Source organism: Vicugna pacos, chromosome 11 (genome assembly GCF_048564905.1).
Source record: "Vicugna pacos chromosome 11, VicPac4, whole genome shotgun sequence".
Taxonomy (NCBI): domain Eukaryota; kingdom Metazoa; phylum Chordata; class Mammalia; order Artiodactyla; family Camelidae; genus Vicugna; species Vicugna pacos.
Genome location: NC_132997.1, coordinates 53,380,166 through 53,401,961, shown reverse-complemented (window position 1 = coordinate 53,401,961; position 21,796 = coordinate 53,380,166). Strand labels below are relative to the sequence as shown.

The 21,796-nt window shown below is 33.7% G+C and overlaps 1 protein-coding gene across 6 annotated transcripts in view; it reads right to left on the bottom strand.

The window, feature by feature from the left end:
* HERC4 (HECT and RLD domain containing E3 ubiquitin protein ligase 4) overlaps nucleotides 1-21,796 on the bottom strand; it is a 142,951-nt gene that overhangs the window by 45,638 nt on the left and 75,517 nt on the right. For 5 of the 6 annotated variants that reach the window (XR_012077394.1, XR_012077395.1, XM_006212920.4 and 2 more), the window contains exons 15-17: nucleotides 12,922-13,041; nucleotides 3,672-3,695; nucleotides 1,551-1,649 (exon numbers count right to left, since the gene is read on the bottom strand). Coding sequence is in view for 4 of the 6 variants with exons in the window: in XM_006212920.4 (XP_006212982.1) it covers nucleotides 1,551-1,649; nucleotides 3,672-3,695; nucleotides 12,922-13,041 (243 nt within the window). In the remaining 2 variants the exon portion in view is untranslated. The remainder of the gene's footprint in view (nucleotides 1-1,550; nucleotides 1,650-3,671; nucleotides 3,696-12,921; nucleotides 13,042-21,796) is intronic. The other variant, XM_015246652.3, reaches the window with a different exon arrangement.

Here is a 21,796-nt window from a genome sequence, read left to right as displayed (position 1 = left end):
GCAGTTATTATTTAAATATATGGAGGTATTTAGAATACTAAATGCAAATATTTTTTAAAATGGAATTTTTTTTGGTTTTATGGAGGTACTGGGGACTGAATCCAGGACCTTGTGCATACTAAGCATGCATTCTACCATTGAGCTGTACCCTCCCCTCAAACGTATTTATTTTAAAGGAATGAAAATTGCCATCAAATTGGGGGAGGATGGGCAGATACATTTTAAAAGCATTTTTAGAATATTAAGTGCCCAAGATCTCGTTTCATCCCTTCTGAGTTCTCAGATTCAGCAGTCTGTATCAGAGGAGAAACTTAAAACCTTTTTAATTTACCAGTTCAAATGATAAAGGAAATATACCGTAGTTCCTCAAAATCACAAGGTAAACTAGTTTTAAAAATCCTCACTTTATAAAGCAAAGAATGCTCAACATAAAGTCGAAGGAGTAGGGGGAGAAAGAAGAGGGAGGAGGAAAAGACAATCCTCCTCAGGAAAATACTTTATTTATTACTAAAACTTTCTCCAAGGAAATTTCACACCCTCCTAACAAGTGATCAAATGCCTCCTACTTTAACATCACCTCTCCTCTAGTCACTTCCATCTTTTACCAAGAATATAAATAGAGGACATATAATAAAGCAAGATTTGGAACAAATCAACATTGTATCAAGTAAATTAGTAAAACTGTTTGTAAAGACTATATATTTCTGTAATGGAAGAGGCTTATACCATTTTTTAAGATACAAAATGATAAAAAGTTAAATTATTCTATTTTCATTAAAATACATATAAGTAGCCCTCATAAGAATATACATTTCACATGCAACAGTCCTTTTTATAGGTACCAAAGGTACTTTGTAAAAGACAGATCACAAGGTACAAAATGTCCCCTAAGACACTTTGAATATTTATTGTTAAAAAACATCACAGATACATGTAACCCCAAAGTTCATAGCAGCACTATTTACAACAGCCAAGACATGGAAGCAAACTAAATGTCCATCAATAGAGGAATCTATAAGATGTGGCATGCATACACACATACACACACACATGGACTATTACTCAGTCATAAAAAAGAAACATTGCCATTTGCAGCAATATGATGGACCTGAAGAATATCATACTAAGTGAAGTTAAATCAGACAGAGAATGACAAATATTACATGGTATCACATATATGTGAAAAGTAAAAAATAATACAAATGAATTTATGTACAAAACAGAAACAGACTCATAACATAGAGAACAAACTTATGGTTACCAAAGGGGAAAGGGAAGAGGGAGCAATAAATTAGGAATTTGGGATTAACAGATACACACTACTACATATAAAATAGATAAGCAACAAAGATTTACTGCACAACATAGGGAACTATATTCAATATCTGGTGATAGCCCATAATGGAAAATAATCTTAAATATAAATATATTGGAATCACTTTGCTGTATACCTGAAACTAACACAAAACTGTAAATCTACTTTTTAAAAAAATCACAGAAAAAATTCAAAAACTGCTCTCAAATTAAATTACTATTATTCAATATTTTACCTGCATCTGTAAGACTGCATCTGTTTGTAACAGAGTAGTTTTTGCTTGGGCGTCAAATACAAATGGATATGTGCAGATTGTAAGAGGGATATCTGCCAACTAGAAATAAAAAATTAGCTTATTAGTACAAATTGGTTTGTGATATATTTCTTGTATGTACTGTCATTGTTGACCACATTCTTGGTTTATTCTTTTGTATCTTTCAGGAATTATAAATAAAACATGTTGCTTATTTCTGAATACAGAATTTTTACTGATAATCAAATGAGGCTTTGGAATAACCCTAATTTCAAATTTTAGTTGAGAACTGTATACTTGAAAATACATTAAATTGTACATTACAGGTATCTTTTGCTCAACATGTATTACACCTCCAAGTTTCAGTGAATTAAATTGCAATTTTTTTTCTAAGGTTGGGGGCCTATTTGTTAAATAAAGTATCCAGTTCTTATATTTTACAGCTATTCTAGCAACCGAGGCCAATGATAAGCAATCTGCTTATTCATTCATTTAACAAATATTTACCACATGCCATTAGGGTGCCATCAATATCATGAGTGAAACAATCTGCTCATTCATTTAACATACAAAATAAGCGCCATTAGTACACCCTTTAAAGTTGACAGAACTCATCTATTATTATCATTATCTGACATTAGTTACCTTATAGACAATTATTTATCCTATCAGTTAATGCAGTGATTGACTTCTAAGTATTTCAATAGTGCAGCAAAATACTAAGAGTTATGAATTGCCAGTCAGAGGCTCTTGCAGTTGGAGGATGTATTCCTACCATCTACCCAACAAGGCAAAATTCTGGGGCCAGCCCTGATACAGAGCCCCTGCTAGAAGGCTTCCAGTGAAGACTTAATACACCATGAAACAACCCACTTCTTTTTCTTAGAAAATTCTTTACATTAAGTCTGAATATGCTTTTCTATACATCACTTTGTTTTGTATTTCAGTCTTCATTTTGTCCCTGCAAGGAAGTATATATGGTTTTAATATTTCATGCCCCCATGCTCCCGTTAGGTTGTCTTTTTTCCACACTAACCATTTCCAATTTTTCCAGCTGCAATAATATGGTTTCCATCCCAACCACCTTCTTTTAAATGTACTTCAATTTGTCTAAGTCACTTTTTAACTATGGCCCCCCAAAATGAATTCAATAGTGCCTAATCAGTACAGAATACAAGACTAGTAACTCTTTGTTCTCAACATATAAGATAACATGCTGAGTTATATTCCCTTTAGTAAGTTACCATTCTTGGCTACTTTTCATGTTGACAGTTTTTATCCTCCACCTTGCATCTATGTCATTAACTAGTTATTGATGGTAGAAAGTCATTTTACTACTTTGAAACTCGAAAAGACTTGAGATGATTTCTTAAGTTCCCTTCAGCTCCAAAACTCTTTGATTTCATAATTTTATGTGCGACTTCTACTTGAAGATGAGGAAGCAAACAATGTTAGGCCTATAACTTAAAGCTAATTCTAAATGTTTCATTTCAAGTTTAAGTGCTGGGGAAAAAGCAAAGTAAACAAGAAAACCTAAAGTCTATAAGAGAAGTATAAAATAAGTATTTTAACATTCTCAAGTATTAAAAAGGTGGTTCAGAATTGCTGACTACGTAAGCCAAAGTGCTAGAACTTTACTAACAGCACATTAAACAAAGAGAGGAAGATGATCATACTGAAAGTTTACTCAATTTTGTGAGCATTTTGAGTACCAATTTTGGTTTAAAAACTAAAGGTCATTTTACTTCTCTAATATAAATTATCTTCTGTCTTTGGTGTAGACATTTGTTAAATTTTAGAAGTTTGCTTTCTAATATTCTGAGGACAGATAAATTTTATACTGGAAGACATTAGGAGGAAAGGAACTATTTTAAAGCAAGTATCATTGAAAGGCATCATATAGGTGTGCTGTCAACTAAAACAGAGATTTAATTTCTGAAAAATTTCCCTGGAAGGTTATACAGAACACATTCTATACATTCATTTTAAAAATGTTTATGTTTGTAAAGTCACAAAAAAGAGAAACCTGGGGCTTTGAAATCACTTAGGACAAAACAGACTATATCTTACTCTGAACATGAGACTTTATTACACCAAACTTACCTCAGTTAATCCATGGTTGACATCCTAAGACAGCAGTGCAGAATGTGACAGTAATGAGGAAAGAGCAATGTTAGTGTCCAAATTTACTATTTCTATTCAAAGTAGCATTTCATATATTTTGCTACAGCAGAATACTAAATTAATGACGTAGACCAAAATACATCTACAACAAAACTTACCCTTTCCACATGTACCTATATGTATTTACTAATAAATACGTATTTATCATATTTTTATATATATATATATATATATAAATGTAATAAGTCCTTTGTTTCAGGTACCCTGTAATTACAAAATCATCAAGGCTTGAACATAATAAAATTTGTTTTTAGCAACTGAGTGCCCCATTTGCAAAATTTAGGTAGAATAGGGAAACTAATCCTAAACCTAATTTGGTCTTGAAGAAATGATTTTATGGCCCTGTTTCTCCAGCTGGAAAATGGAGAAAATATTCCTCAGACTTTAAGACTTGGTTAATCTTGACAAAATGTTTGAAAAGTATTTAGTAGATTAAAATGATGTATAAAAACAAAGTGAGGAAAATAAGCCGTAAGTTGTTTTTATTCATCAGAAAAAAAGAGAAACATAGGTATCTTATACTAAGGGTTATTTAACATTAAATTAGCTTAAAATAGAAAGTACAGAACAGGGCATAGTGGTTGGGTAAGCAGAAAGAAGAACTGAAGGGAGAAAGAGATATTTATAAAGGAAATAATAATGGCAATTATAATGAAAGCTTACCACTCCACTGAACAGAAATGTATACCTTTTGCAGAAAGCTTCCACATATGCTCAGGGAATAGACTCATATAAAGTGCTAGAATCTCCAAAACAATATTACTAGGTTTGCAGCTGGGACCTTGTATAATGAGGAATTAATCTTACCCAAAGAAAGGTCTGGTTTTGCCCTCAGCTACTGGGAGATGATCTACAGGTCTTTGGAGTGTCACGCCTTAACAAGAGTGTCTTTGTTTGCCATGGGCTCTGGCCATGTGGTTATCAGTTCTGCCTCCAGAAGGGCTAGAGAGTAAAAGTCAGCCACATGGACAGAACGTGATGCAGCATCAATAAAACCTCTGGGCTCCAAGGCTCTGGTGAGCTTCCTTGGTTGGCAATACTCTGTGAATACTGTCACACATGGATGCTGGGAAAGTAACTTGTCCATAAATCCACAGGGAGAGGAAAATAGAAGCTCTGCCTTTGGTACCTTTCCCAGATTCTATCCTGTGAACTTTCTCCCTAGGCTAATTTTAATCTGTACTCTTCCCCTGTAATGAACTGTATAATAGTGATTTTCAGTTAGCTCTATGAGGTCTTGTAGCAAATTACTGAACTCAAGAGTGGTTTGGGGAATCTCTCAATTGGTATCAGAAGTGAAGGCAGTCTTGCGTGCACTGTTCCCTCTAACTTCATAGTTGGCTAAATTCTTGCATGCCTCAAGGGGTATTCACTAGAAGCTTTAAGACATTACCAAACAATTAGGGTTCGCTCACTATTGTGCTAAATAAACCCAAAGCAGTGTAAGTATAAGGAAAATATGACTGTTAGAGCTAACTTCCTATTCTGAGAAAGATAATTATTGATAATAGTTTCTTTCAAAATGTTCAGAGTACCAAGTTCTTACTACATAGGTGCCCCTATTGGCAATGTTAACAGAAGAATGTATTTAAAAGTGATTCTGCAGAAAAAGCCTTTTAGATTACATTTAGTTTAATTTAAAGCAACTTAACAGGAACATGTTGAATCCTTTTTACAGTATATATTGTGAAACATTTTTAAAGTGCTATGATTACTAAAAGTTTGAATAAGCAAAGAAACACCTTTCAGTATTTTCTGACTACCTATGGCCAGCCTGATAACTAAACTTGATACCAAGTATACCTGGTTATCAGGGGAGATGGATTTCATTCTTAATAATGAAACATTAATATATATGCACTATTTTTATTGCTACATGTAAATAAATAAAAGTGCTAAGCATATCATTATGCACTGGGAAGTCAATAAGATTCTCAGAATCTATAATGTAACTAAACCATATTAAAGCAGAATGTAAGTTTGACTGTAGACAGATGTGAGCTAGAAAGAATATGAAAAATAATGGGATGTGTGGAAAACTTGAGAAAAGAGGAGAGACTATTAGATTCCAAGCAAAATGATTTATGCAGAAGAGAGGCATCAAAGGGAAAGCCAGATTAAAACATTAACAGAAATTTCAGTTTAAGAGTTAAGGATCTAAGACAAAAGCTCAAACATTAAAAAAAAAATAAGTAAGTACATAAAAAAGCAAGACTGAATTCTTCCAGGAAATATTAAGAGTTGTAAGACAGTTGTTGTATTAGTTGCAAATCTAATTAAGCCGAAGTAGTATTTCCAAGAGAAATTTAAAAGGAAAACAAAATGGTAAGGATAGGGACAGGATATTACAAAACATGTGAAGTGTCAATTAAAGGTCTAGTGCAAAAAGTTACCATTATCATTCAATGTGCGACTTATTACTGGCTCCAAATCCACATACTCAAGCACTAACTGTTGGCTGTTTGTAGACTGGGGGCTCTGAAATTAGGTCAAGGCATGCCTAATTTTAGTTACTCAACATCCTAGAAGTTTGAGTGAGAAAGGCCTGAAGGAAATGTTCAAGTCAGGGTCTCATGGTCTAAAGCAGAATTCAGTAATGCTGCTTTTAACGTAAATGGTTAATGATAGTTCTAGTTATAGACAAAAAAGATGTAACTCCTTGGCATGATTTAGTTTCAATAAATTACCTACAGCAAAACACTATAACATTGCTGGTGTCATCATTATTTCAAGGTATAACACAGGATTATTCTAAGAAGATATAAAGAGAGGATATCGAAGTTACTGAAGTAATTCAAAGAGGTATGAAAGGTGTTGGCAACTAGACAGAAGTAAAAAGATATTTCTAAGACATGAAGGAAATGAAAAATAAACAAATATAATTTGGTTCTTCAATGCATAAGGAATCAGTCCAAGAGTCTGCAAAAATATTACTGCCATTAAAAATGACAAGGGAGCTTTAAAAAGTATGAACCTTCTGGGAAGTACTATAGCTGCAAGGTTTATACTGCAAATATTAAAGTATACAAATATACTTTAATTTCTTCATTTCATTAAATGAGGAAGAAACTCAAACTTAACTCAGGGAGTTAAGTACTGGCCTGTCTTCCCAAAGCTGGTCTCCCCAGCTGTTACATCCATCTATCTTCCTAGCATGCTGGTGAGTATGTCATGTTGCTAGCTCAGCACTATCCATAGTTAAAGTATAAAACCTTAACTCCACAGAACACATACAATAATGATTTATAAACCCAGCACAATTAATGTTGAAATAAAATTTATGACTTAAAAATACAGAAAATTTAATATCAAAGACTATAAAATCTCACCAATTTACCAAATACATTCAGTAGTACTTACTTGTATCTGACATGTCTCACACAGGTATATACAGTTCTTAAAATAAATGAATATGCACTTAAAAAAATGCTTAACTTGACTCTTATGATTCAAACAGGCACAGACCTCTCTATTCTTTATTCCAAGTTTGTTCTTTTTTACGAGATATATACTAGTATGTATGTATAGTAACTAAAAGTATAAGAAAGGGGAGAAAAAAGAGCTAAGAGTTTAGTAGTAACCACTACAGTATTTTTATAAACAATTTAAGAGCAAAGTTAAAAGAAGTAAGCAAAAATACAACTGGAAATAGTATCTAGAAAGTGGAGAAAAACATCAAAAAGCAGAAGATAAGAAGAGAGAGAGAGCTCACATGTCCTTTCATTTTGCCAAGAGATTACTGAAAAACAGATAAAAAGCAAAAGGAATACAACTGAAAAAAACAGCTTCATATACTAAGTCCAGAGTCTGGAAAAAATAAACAAAACAGAGAGGCTTATATAGTAACCAGCAGGAGTAGGAGGATTAAGCAAACACTTCATGGAAAATGTGAAGGCAAACAGGTAAAAGAGGATGGGAAAATGGAAGAGAATGAGGCGAAAAGTTAGAAGTCTCAATACAAAAGGATATATTATAAGGAATGCAAACAATTTCACAGAATTAGTTTTTAATGTTTAGGAAGTCTACACCTGATGGGTTCTTTTGTTTTGTTTTGTTTTGTTTTGTTTTGTTCCACTTTTATTGAGATATAACTGACATACAGCACTGTTTAAGTTTGGGAGTTTTTTTGAGGGGGGGTAATTAGGTTTATTTATTTTTTTTTTTAAGAGGAGGTACTGGGGATTGAACCAGGACCTCGTGCATACTAAGCATGTGCTCTACCACTTGAGCTATACCCTCCCCTCAGCACTGTTTAAGTTTAAGGTGTATTTACCTGATAGATTAAAATCCTTGACTGGGAAAGAAAGGAAATGGAGAAAAAAAATCTCAACATATTATAGCATAAAGAGAAAGCTAACAAAGGTGAAATAATTTCCTTGCAGTGTTTAGAACAAGGTAAAGCTTTCCACATATAATATGTGTGTATTATGTAAGTAAAATTTATAGACATATTTCTTATAGTAATTATGTTCTATCAAGGAATATTTTAAACTTCCATACTGAAGCAATGGAATTATTTAAGATCATAACTCTTGTTAAATAATGCTATACATATTTATGTGTGTATAAACACACATACATAAAGAATAATCTTCCACTACCACAACCACCTCTTCAGTATCAGTCTGTCTATAAATGGAGAGAAAGGAAAAGCATGTAGTTGACAGAGTAGAGTAAAAGAGGGCAATTCTCAAGTACATCTAGAGGGCAAATTGGAAAAGCCTAGAAATAATAAGGTAGTCCTCTACTGGCTCCCTCTTACCAGAAAACAGCACACTGAAACAGCTTCTAAGGAAATTCAATTTGATATTATCATAGTTATATGCCAAGAGAAATCTGGATACAAGCCTGACAAACTTAAAAGCAGACATTCAAACCATAGCTTTTCTGCACAGCACGAGATTATTGCTAACCAAAAAATCCTATTAAACTGACATTTCTTTTAACTTGTTAAGAACACAATTAGTTTATGACCCACATACTAGGTAAAAATTCAGGTGTCAAAGGACATCAGATCTAATTCACAGTGATCCAAGAGGATATGACTCTCCAGGATAATGTTTATCAAACTGGGCTTGCAGATCCCAGGGGGGATATATTCCTAGGGGTCTGTGAGTGCTCTGGGAGAATTTTCAATTTTAGTGGTTTTTTCATTTGTTTTCGGGGTTTTTGGGGGGGGTAATTAGGTTTGTTTATTTATTTATTTATTTTTATTTAACAGAGGTACTGGGTATTGAACCCAGAACCTTGTGCATGCTAAACATGTGCTCTACCACTGAGTTATACCCTCCCCCCTAATTTTAGTGTTTTTATATCAATAATTTCTTAAAAAACTGATGAAAAATCTAAACTTAGAATAATCCATTTAAAATCTCAGTAGTACCATGAAACTCCAAGAGTTTCAATGGCTGTGATTATAATCAAACTGGCACTAAAAAGGACCTTCATGTCTACAACTTCATAAATAAATGATGTGCTTGATGAGTGAAGGTCAAATGAGTATCACACCTCATCCTAAAAGCAAAGTTTCACTGTGGTTCAAATAGAAAAAGGTAGCAAGAGAATAGAGTTATAAGACACCTCAGAACAGAGGCTACTGTCAAACTTAAAGCTTGTGTCAAGGTAGCCAGTAATAACCATCATTTTACCAAGACTTAACTATGCATCAGAAACTACCTTAAGTACTTTATATGGACCATATCAATTAATCTTTGCACTAACTATAAAAGGTATGTATTATTATCCCCAATTTACAGAAAGGAATTAAGTAATTACCACAAGAACATAGAGTGAATAAATACTGAAGTGAGAGCCACTGAAAAATAAAATACTGACATTTGTAGCAACATGGATGGACCTAGAATATTATGCTTAATGAAATAAGTCATAAAGACAAATACTATATATATCACTTATACGTGGAATCTAAAAAGTAATACAAATGAATCTATATACAAAAACAGGAAAAGACTCACACAGAAAACAAACTTTCAGTTACTAAAGGGGAGGGAGGGAGAAGGGACAAATTAGGAGTAGGGGATTAACAGTTACAAACTACTAAACAAAACAGATAAACAATGAGGATTAACTGTATAGCACAGGGAATCATATTTAACAACAAAAAGTAACTGAAAAAACATATTGAGGTGAGATTTGAACATAGGCGCTCTTATGTTACACTCCGTATCTACATTTTGAGCTGAGATTCCTGATCAAGAGAACATAATGATCCTCCATACTAAATATTAACTTGATTTTTAAACTTGCTGTGTAATTTATAATTAATTTATAAATTTGTTACATTTTTAAGAGTTCTTTTAAAAGCTATGCACCAAGAGTTTAGAACTGTTTAGTGTTTAGACAATCATAAATAGTGTTTAGACAATCATAAATAGTGTTTAGACAATCATAAATAGGGTAAGCTTCTTAAAGGAATGGTTTTACTTTAAAAGGGGTCCATGTATCACTGCAGTCTCAAAAACATTGCTCAAAGACCTCGGGTACCTAGGTGGTGTATCAGAGTTTACATGCAAAGTCTAAAGATTAAAAAAGTTCATTTTCTGAATCATCAATTTTCCTTTATGGTAAATAATTTTAATCCCTTTTACATTGCAGTAAATATTTATTATGTCAAAAATTTGCAATCACTTTAAGATAAAATATGAGACTTCAAACAAGTCTTGCCAAGGGAAAGTTAATAACCTCAAGAAATGCATGTTTTCTCCTGCTCTCAGGGGTGCTTTGGAGGGAGAGTTTGAAAAGTTTTGTCTAGATGAGAGATTTAGTTTAAATACGGAAGGAAAAAAGAAACATTTATTCACAACTTTCCTGAGGTCAAGTATTTTCTCTCTTAAAAAATGATTATTGCCCCTTGACTCCAGTAGTTCAGTGCAGAACCTCTTTAAAGTACTGCCTATGGTTGTTGTTCCCTATTCCTCACTCCCAAGTTTCCCTTTTTTTTTTTAAAGATGAAATTTTATTGTTTGTTTTTGCTGTTGTTGTTTGGGGGGGGGGGAATCAGGTCTATTTATTTATTTATTTTTAGAGGAAGTACTGGGAATTGAACCCAGGACCTTGTGCATGCTAAGCATGTGCTCTACCACTTAAGCTATACCCTTCCCCTGCAAGTTTCTCTTAAGTATAACTTACCCTGGCAGGCATTATCAAGGTTACCAATGACCTTCCTGTAACCAAATTCTTTACTCAGTTCTATGGTTTTATTCTATTTCTCAGCAGCATTCAATACAGTCTCTCCTTCACTTTTTAATTTTGGTTCCCACAACTCTCTCCTAGTTTCCTCCTATATCACCTGCAACTCCTCCTTAAACTCCTTTGTTGATTTCTCTCCTTTCCTCATCTCATTCATCAGCAATTCTTGTCCCTTCTACCTCCAAGTCCATTTCCCATCTTCCATCTATACAACTACCATCCTAAACAAACCCACCGTTTTCTCTCCCTTAATCTACTAAAACTGCCTTCTAACTAGCCTCCCTTTCAATTTTTGCTCCATTCCCCTCACTCCACTCTCCACACAGCTGACAGAATGATTATCTTATAATATAAATTACATTGTATTCCCCTCCACCCCTGCTTACCACCCCCCAATGGCTTATCACAACACTTCAGATAAAACCCAAGTTCCCAATCCTAATTTACTAAACTGTTCAAGATCTAGTACCCATTTCAGTGATCCTTTCCCAGAACTTTACCCATTCCCACATTTTGGCCATACAGGTCTCCTAACCTTCAAATACGTCAAACTGATCACCTAAGGTCTTTTACCAGATGTTCATTTTTCCTGACATTTCCTCTGCTCTGATCTTACATGGCTGCTTCTTGTCTTTTAGATTACAGCTCGAAATTCCTCAGACAAGACTTTTCTGATTATCCAATTGCAAGAAATCATCCAGTCTTTATTGCCTTCTCCCATTTTAATTTTCTATACAGTGCATATTATTAGCTAATATTTTTTGCTTTAGTTTTTACTATGTATCTTGCCCACTGGATTATTAGTTTCATAAGAATAGGGCCTTATTTGTCTCGTTGATCACTTTATTTCTAATACCTAAATAAGTGCCTGTTACACAGGAGATTCTCAATAAGTATTCGCTGAATGAGCAAATAAGTAGACATAAATCTGTAGGGTGGCTGTAAACTTGACTGAGCCTTCCAGTGATTCTGGCGAATTAAAAAAAAAATCAAGTCTCTTCCAATCCAGACTTAAGTACCCAGGGAAGCAAAGATATTCCTGAAGTGACCTGATTCCTATAAGTAAGAGTATCCTAAAAACAGCATTCATTAATCACACTGCCATTCAAAAACTACTGTCCTAAGTGCCTACTAGACATATTTGAGATACTGTTAGAAGTGCCAGTAAATGAGCCGACAGAGCACCTGTTCACAAGGAGCTTGCAGCTGGTACCTAACAAGCAATGAAGGCTACTTATCCTTTTAGAACTGCTACATGCATATTGTTTAAATTACCTGCTTCAGAGGTGAAAAGGTTGGCCTTAAGTGTATTACAATGGTTAGCAAATAAGATTATTAAACCTGACTATTTATATCTAGCTGCTTACCCATTTCTATATTTAAATTTTCTGTGACTAAAGTTTTATAAGACTACGCTACTATTTTAATGGGGTATTAAGTATCTAGTTATTAGAGACTTAGCTACATGGAAAGATGTATGCTCACTTGTGGATGTAAGTTAAAAAACTGAAATCAAACTAAACACATAAAAGAGAGAGAAATAAAAAACAGAATCAATGATTCTAGGGCTCTCTTCTGGCAGTTCTGAGGCACTGATCTCACAACTGTAATATATTCTTAGAGTTCCAGTATCCAAGACTCCAACATTCTCAACATCAGAGAATTAAGAAGCAACCTTGTGGAAAATAAATGAGATTTAAAAATCTAAGTCACATTTGCATTTTCCTATAGAAAAGTATAACCTATCTCTTTGATTTGGCTCTAGTATAAAAGTAGAATGTTTACTTTTAAATACTGCATAATACATAGCTACTCTTTGCAATGTGTTTTTACCTCAACAATAAGCTCTGAATAAAAGCTTTGAAAAACTGTGGTTATTTCAAAAATTAGCAATTGCTTCTTCTGTATTAGAACAAATGATACATAGAAGTGAAATCATAAAATGTAATAGGAAACATACCATTCCATAGGCCTGCTGTTGTACCCAGTTGATATAATCATTCCTTATGTCTATTATTTCTTGTACTTCATGTATATAAAATTTATCATACTGTATAATCTGTCCTGCTTTTTCATTTACCTACAAAAAATAAAAATGTAATTAACATTAAATTTAACCAGTACCTAAGAAAGAGATTGAAAAATCTTTAAATAGAAAAAGGCTTGAGATTTCTAAGCTAATCTTCTCTTTCTATAAAAAATAATTTACTGAGTGCCTACCATATGCAAAATGCTAGTTAAGTGTTATGGGAAACACAAAGATTTCTAAGATGTGACATCTGCATTCAGAACCACAAAATCTAGTAAAAGAGAAAAATATTTATGTAACCACCACACAGTATGAGATATGTACGATTAAAGTATGATATAGCTTAGAGTATATATAAACTAGAAACTGTAAGGACTTCTGGTTGCGGAATGGGTCTTAAACAATAAGAACATCTAATGACTGTTAAGTATCACTCTATACTGGCACCTGATTATAATAAACTAAGAGGATGACATTTGAGTAGGATGTGACAAATGAAGAGTGCAAATTACCACCCCAGAAATTACTAATTATAAGGTGAAAAATAAATCTTTAAAAAGGAGAGCACCACCTTAACTGAGTGATCAAATTAATCACCACCCATACTGGATCAAGTATTATATTCCTGCTGATATAATGCAACAAACAGTACAGACATCATCTATGAAGCAAGAAAATGTCTAACCTGAATCTAATCAAGTCCCTTGATTTAAATTCCAATTTATAGGAAATATAAGGATAGAGAAACAAGTTAAACACCATCACAAGGAAACAATCAAATATCCCGACTATAGGAATTTTAAAAGAAGACTGGCCAGGACTCTCCAAAAAGTCAAGGTAATGAGATAGAAAGGTGGGGGTCAATCTAAATTAAAAGAATTTAGAGGTGTTCTAGTGCTGGATATGGCAGAGTACCTTGTATCAGACTAATCCTATGAACAATATAAAAAACCAACTATTTAAAAACACTGGAGATCAACCAAAAGCAAAGAAACAGGAATGAACACAATCTTTGAAAGAAGGAAAGTACATCTGAAAGTCACATTTTTTTTTAACACGGGAGTACTTCCAAATCAGCATAAGGAGCAGGGGATGGAGCTCAAGCAGAAAGAAGCAGTTTTACCAGACAGAGGAGGCAGAGATTTGAGATTAAAGTGGCCAACATGGCAGACAATGAGGAAGAAAAATTCCAGAAAGGAATCCTGAGGACAAAGCCCCAAAATCCCCATGTAAATTCCTCCCACATCTTTGGCTAACTCTTAAAATGTGAATGCACAAGGCGAGACTTGGGGGAACAAACACACCCCAGCAGAAAGCACCAACCAGGAGGCTACTCTTAAAGTAGATTGCAATACAAGGATTTCCAGAGGAAAAAAGGCACATTTCATAATCATAAAAGAAGTAATCTGTTAAAAAGTCACAACAATCCAAAATAACAGCACTTCAAAATACATGAAAGGAAACTCGGCAGAACCACCATAGTTGGAAGTTTAACACCCCTTTCTGGGTAACTAATTTAAAAAAAAAAAAAAAGACAAAATCAGTAAGTATAGAAGACTAAACAATTTTAACCAACTTGCTCATTGTTGCCAGAGGGGAGGGAGATGGGGGATAAGAAAAATAGGTGAAGGAAATTAAGAGGTATAAACTTTCAGTTACAAAATAAATGAATCACAGGTATGAAAAGGTACAACATGGGGAATACAGTCAATAGTTACGCAGTATCTTTGTATGGTGACAGATGACAATTAGACTTATCATGGTGATCATTTTGAAGCGTACAGAAATATTGAATCATTATGTTGTGTACCAGAAACTAACATAGGCCTACTGTATTTCAAAACAAATTAATAGAAAATGAGATCAGATTTGTGGTTACCAGAGGCAGTGGGGTGGAGGGGAGAAGAGACTGGATGAAGGCAGTCTAAAGACTTGCAGTTCTAAAGTACTTGCAGTTCTAAAGTACTAGGGATATAATATACAACATGATAAATATAATTAACAATGCTGTACATTAATATATAAAACTTGTTAACAGAGTAAACCCTAAGAGTTCCCATCACAAGGCAAAAATATTTTTTTCTATTTCTCTTTTTTTGTGTGTATCTATATGTATTTTTATTGAAGTATAGTCAGTTTACAATGTTGTGTCAACTTCTGGTGTATTCCATAATGCTTCAGTCATACATGAACACACATATATTCAGTTCCATATTCTTTTTCACCCTAAGTTACAAGATACTGAATATAGTTCTCTGTGTTATACTGTATGAATTTGTTGTCTGTCTATTTTATATACATTAGTTAGCATCTGCAAATCTCATACTCTCAATTTATCCCTTCCTACTCCCTTTCCCCCTTGGTAATCATAAGTTTTTTCGATGTGAGTCTGTTTCTGTTTTGTAAATAAGTTTGTCTTTTTTTTTTAGATTCCACATATAAGTGATATCGTATGGTGTTTTTTGTCCTCTTTCTGGCTTACTTCACTTAGAATGACATTCTCCAGGTCTATCCATGTTGCTGCAAATAGCATTATTTTATTCCTTTTATGGCTGAGTAGTATTCCACTACTATAAATAAGTATAAATATATGACAACTTCTTTATCCAGTCATCTGTTGATGGACATTTACGTTGTTTCCATGTCTTGGCTATTGTAAATAGTGCTGCTATGAACAATGGGGTATGTGTATCTTTTCGAATTAGAGTTTCCTCTGGATATATACCCAGGAGTGGGACCGCTGGATCAAATGGTAAGTCTATTTTCAGTCTTTTAAGGAATCTTCATACTGTTTTCCATAACGGCTACACCAAACTACATTCCCACCAACAGTGTAGGAGGGTTCCCTTTTCTCCATACGCTCTCTAGCATTTATTGTTTGTGGACTCTTGAATGATAGCCTCACCACTGTGAGGTGATACCTTATTGTAGTTTTGATCTGTATTTCTCTGATAATTAGCAATATTGAGCATTTTTTCATGTGCTTATTGGCCATTTGTATGTCTTCACTGGAGAATTGCTTGTTTAGGTCTTCTGCCCATTTCTGGATTGGGCTGTTCTATTTCTTTAATGTTGTATCTATGAGATAATGGATGTTCATTAAACTTACTGTGGTAATCATTTCATATTGTAAGTAAATCATTATGCTGTACACTTTAACTTATACAGAGCTGTATGTGAATTATATGTCAATTAAACTGGAAAATAAGAGAACATTCCACCTAGTAATTGTACACGGAATGTTTACTAACATAGATCATATCCTGGACCATAAAGCAAGCCTTAATAAATACATCTAAAAGAATTCATAGTATACATAGTATGTTCTTTGACCACAATGGAATTAAACCAATACTCAGGGATGCAAAGATATTTGGAAAATCCTAGAAAACTCACAATTAAACAAAACATTTCTAAATTACCCAAAACTTTCCTTGTATTCATCAGAGAGCTAAAGTCACAAGGTAACCAAGTAGCCTGAATTCCAAGGATGGACAGATACATCCAAAGAAAAACAGGATGCCAGAAATGTGTCACCATGGCACAGCAAGAGGAAGATACCACTATTGTACAAGCAGCGAAGAAGAAATCAGCAATTTTTAAGAAATTGCTTAAGGCTGAGTATGGGATAACTTGACAGTATAAAACCCCTGGAAGTCCCAGATAGTTCTGCACTCACTCAGACTCTTGCCACAGATCTCTACTGAGTACCCATGACGATGACTAGAAACAGGGCAGGAGATCAAGAGCCTCTCTCAGTGGGGCAAGGAATCGGCTGCCACTGAGAAAAATGAACAAGGCCCACCACCCTGCCCAGATCCTTCTCTTGCATAGAGCAAAAGCTTTAAGCAACTGAAGAAAGGGAAGCAAATTCCATGCCTTGTTGCTGGAGGAGGGGGAAAAACCCTCAATCCTTGGGAAGCAGAGTGATAAGAACAGTCCTGAGCCCAGAATCCTCTGTCAATAGGACTAGAAGAAGCACCCTACTGTGGGTGGTGGGAGAAGAAACTCTGAGAAAATCCTACCCCTGAGGCCCAAGCACACATATATCTACTCAAGACCGAAACTATACCACAACAACAAAAAACCTTTTCTACCCCCTTCTCCTCTACCAATCTTGAAAGCACTAAGTAAGAAGCAACACCAGTTTATTACTGAGGAGGGGCAAGAGTGAGGAGAGAAACCTCTCTGTGGAGCAGGCATGTAGAGCAGAGCACAAACACTGACAAAAAAACCTTTGACATTTCACCTCTATCCTAAGTATCATGCAACATTAGGGGAATCTAAGGTCTCTAGTGCAATGAAGGTACTACAGCAAACTAAAAACTCAATCTCAGTTTAACTCCAGATTAGATTTGCTTAAATGCGTACATTAACAGCCACATAAGAGGCGCACTCATTTACAGTATTTAAATTTAATTATGTAAGCTACTACTATTTTACAGGCAATCAAAAATTATGAGATATATCAAAAAGCAAGTAAGTAAAATAAAACAAACAAAAACCACATTAAAAACTTCTAGAGACACAGCAATAATCAAAGCCAGACTCAGAGATGACCCAGATGTTGGAGAGAGAAAACAGGGGCTTCAAGGAAAATATTTTTAACTTAATGAAGATAAAAACATAATACATCAAAATTTGTGGAATGCTGGTAAAGAAGGGCATAGGAGAAAACTTATAGCATTAAATGGTCATGTTAAAAAAAAGTCTAAAATCAATAATTTAATAAGCCTCTGCTTTAAGAACCTAGAAAATGATGATCAAATTAAGGATAAATCAAGTACAGAGAAGGAAATAAAGATAAGAGCAGAAATTGATGAAAGAGAAAACAGAAAAACACTAGAGAAAAATCAGTGAAAGCAAATGTGTTTTATGAGAAGATCAATAAAACTGACATGGCTCTAGCCAGATTGAACACGACAAAAAGAGAGAAGACACAAACTACCACTATCAGGAATGAAAGAGATGACACATTATCACTTAGGTATCTTACCAAAACTGACTCAAGAAAAAACAGAAAACAGAAATTACACTCTGTTTATTTTTCAAATTTAGTATTAAATTTTAAAATTTCCCAAAAGAAAACTCCAGGACAAGATGCTTCACTGGTGAATTCTATCAAACATTTACAGAAGAAATAAATAATACCAATCTTAAACTCAGAAAATAGAGAAAGGGATCATTTCTTAATTCATTTTATGAAGCTAAACTAACCCAGATACTAAAAGTTGAGGAGAAACAAAACTTATCAGATCAATGTCCCTCATGAACACAGACATAAAACCCTCAACAAAATATAAGCAAATTAAATCCAACAATATATATAAAGTATAATACAAAATGTCCATATGGAGTTTATCGTAGGAATACAAGGTTGGCGTAACATTAAAATATCAATGAAATTCACTACATTTCAGAAAAACGTCATTGGTTCATCTCAATAGATACAGAAAAAAAGCACCTAACAAAATTCAACACCCTTCATAATAAACATTCTCAGCAAACCAGGAATAGAAGGGAACTTCTTCAAAGAGATAAAACCCTCCCCCCAAAAAGAAACAAAATAAAACAAAACAAAACAAAAACCTCTATAGCTAACATCACACTTATGGGTAAAATACTGAATGCTTTTCCTTCTAAGATTAGGAACTAAACAAGAATGTCCACAGGAAGTCTTAGCTAATAAGGCAAGAAAATAACATGATTGTGAACATAAAAATCCAAATGAACCTATGAGAGAACTACTGGAACTAATAATTTATCAAGGTCACAGAGTACAAGATTAAAACTCAACTGAATTTCTCTATACTAGCAATAAACAATTAGAAAATAAAAAATTTTTAACTATCATTCACAATAGCATCAAAAACAAAATATTTAGGAATTTAATAAAAGATGTAAAAGCCCTCTGAAATTTATAAAATACTGCTGAGAGAAAATAAAGACACCTAAATAAATGACAAGATATACAACATTCATAAATCAGAAGAGACTAACAAGACTCAGCAAATATTTAAAAACATTTAAAAAAAAAGAATTTTAACTGGACTCAGTTTTTAAAAAAGCAGTGATATAAAAATTACTTTTGGTATAAGAGGAAATTTGAATGTACTTGAATAAATAGATATTACAGAATTACAGTAAATCTCCTTAGGAAAAAATAACAGTATTGCTGTAATACAGGAGAATGCCAAGATGAATGCTGAGGTATTAAAGGGCAGTATCAGAATTTTACTTTTAAATGATTCAAAAACAGTTTATACACCCTTATGTAAACCAAGTGTGACAGCATGTTAACAACCAGTGAATCTAGAATGGAGAGAGGGCATATAGGTATCTATTTTGTTTGTTTTTGAATGCTTTTGTATATATGAAGATATTCAAAATAAAAATTAAAAAGTGAGTAGAAAAGATTTCAAAAATAAGGCATGAAGACCATTCTAGGCAGAGAGAATAGCATGAGTTAAAGGAGACAAAAATTTGTATACACCTTCCCCAGGTAAACTGCTGGCCAAGGAGAATGAGAGGTACACGCAGCAGACCTGGAACCAACATGAAGCTTGAAGCTAAAGTCCAACTAAACCCTGTCTAGGTTAGCCAGCCTCTGCCAACTTTCAGACTGAAGCAGGACCCACTCCAGTAGGAATGAGAATAAATGCTTATTATTATATACCAACAAGTTTTAGTGTGTTTTGTTGCAGAGCATCACTGTGGCAAAAGCTGACATATGGGGAAATAACTTACAGTTTCAGAGTCAACAAATGATAGAATCAAAGTAATATGTTATTTATCATTCTACTGGCAGTGTGAGGTATAGCCAAGAATGAGAACAGAGGCTAGCAGTAGGGAAATGAATCAGGTAAAGATTCAGGGTTTCAAGATAATAATAATGCCAAGGCTGTGATAGCTAATTGGATACAGAAAACAAGAGGAAGACTCAAAGACAACTTCAAAATTTCAAGCCTGAGTCAGAAAAAGGGCTGGCAACACACACAAGTCAGGAAAAGAAGACTCTCTTGTGGGACAAGAATAAGAGCAGGGAAGGATGAGAAGTTTGGTATTAAACATTTCATTAGTTTAAAATAATGGCAACACTGTTAAGTAGCTCAAGAGAAAGATTTGCCTCAAACACTAATTGAGAACCATTTTCCTTAAGAGAGACAATTAAAGCTGTGGTAGGAGGTGAGGGAAGGGTAAAGAGTAAAACAAAAAGGGCCAAAATACAGATACTTAGAGAGCTGTCACATTTAGGAGAAGAAAAATCAAACCACTGAAAGAAACAAAGTTTATCTAATTTACAAAGTAAAACCAGCTAAGTTTCCTATGGCATGTAATAAAAATATTTATAATATTAAAGAAAATATCACATACTAAACCAACTAAGAAACAACTGAAAAGGAACAAAAGGAACCATCTAGTAGAGGTATAAATCTACCAGATAATGTTTGTGTCCAAACAGGTGCTTAATAAACGTGAGATGACTGGATGGACAAATAAAATGAGTAAGAGATAAGTATATAATTTGTGCTTCTAAGGGCACTTTAAATTTTCACCAAAATGAAGATTTTACCTTAAAATCTACTCAGATTTCATGTCTCAAAAATAAAATGACAGTTATCACTATGGACCACTTATTAACATAAATGACAAACTGAAATTTTAAGAGTAATCATAGTTTAAGCATACAAAAATGGAGTTGGGCGGCCACTGAGGATCTGGTCTCAGAGACATCCCTGCACCACTGAGAACTTGAATTTTCTCTCAACTGTATCAAATGCAAGGCCACCACCAGTCATATCTAGAACAAAATCCACCAGCTACAACTTTACGGTCTCAGGGTCCTCACCCTGTAACTACGCAACCATTTAGGATCCCAACCAATCCTTGTTTAACAAACACTCTTACTTCTTGCCAGCTCCAATTATAACTCTTGACAAACAACTTACGTAATAAATTGTGGCTTTACAGTTTTGGCCTATAAAAGCTTCCTTCATTTTGTAGTCTTGTAGAACACAACTCAAACGCTCCTTGAATCTGTGTCTACCAGGCTGTACTCAGCAAACCCAAATAAATGCCTCTTTATTTCAATCAGGTCTTTGTTTAGGAAATTTTGGTTAACATTATATATACATTATCTCAATCTTCCAAACAACCCTATGAAATAGTTACCATTATTATCATATAGGTGAATATACTAGGACTTAGAGTTCAAGAAACTCAACCAGGGTCACAGCTAACAGAGCCAGAAATCTAACACAGGATCTTTAACATACATATATTCTTAACTCACTATATGACTATCTAATTTTATTACTTAATGTATGTTCACATATATATGAACATATAAATATAGGTATTTATAAATCTGTGCAATATATATTTGGAATATTTATATATTAAAAATGTGTTTATATAAAAAAACCACACATATCTATTTTTTTCCTTTTATAAATATATTTAAAATAATTTGTCATCAAGTACAACCAATGCTTGATCCTGTGGCCTACTGTTGAGGGTACAAATAACTCAGCTGTAACAACAATAAAATATTATATTAATAATTATAATTATATAATTAATCATATATACACTATAGTTATAGTAACAATTAATTATATGAATAATACTGCTTTCAAAGACGACATTTCTAATCCCTCTATTCAGTGACAAAAATAATTTGAGCTCCTCTTTTTGCTATTTGATTCATTTACATCCATGGTCAGGGTATGTGTTTCAGAGAAACCAATCAGAGTAAAACTGCTACTCCTGGCTTTCAAATAAAATAAAGATACTTAGTTTATCT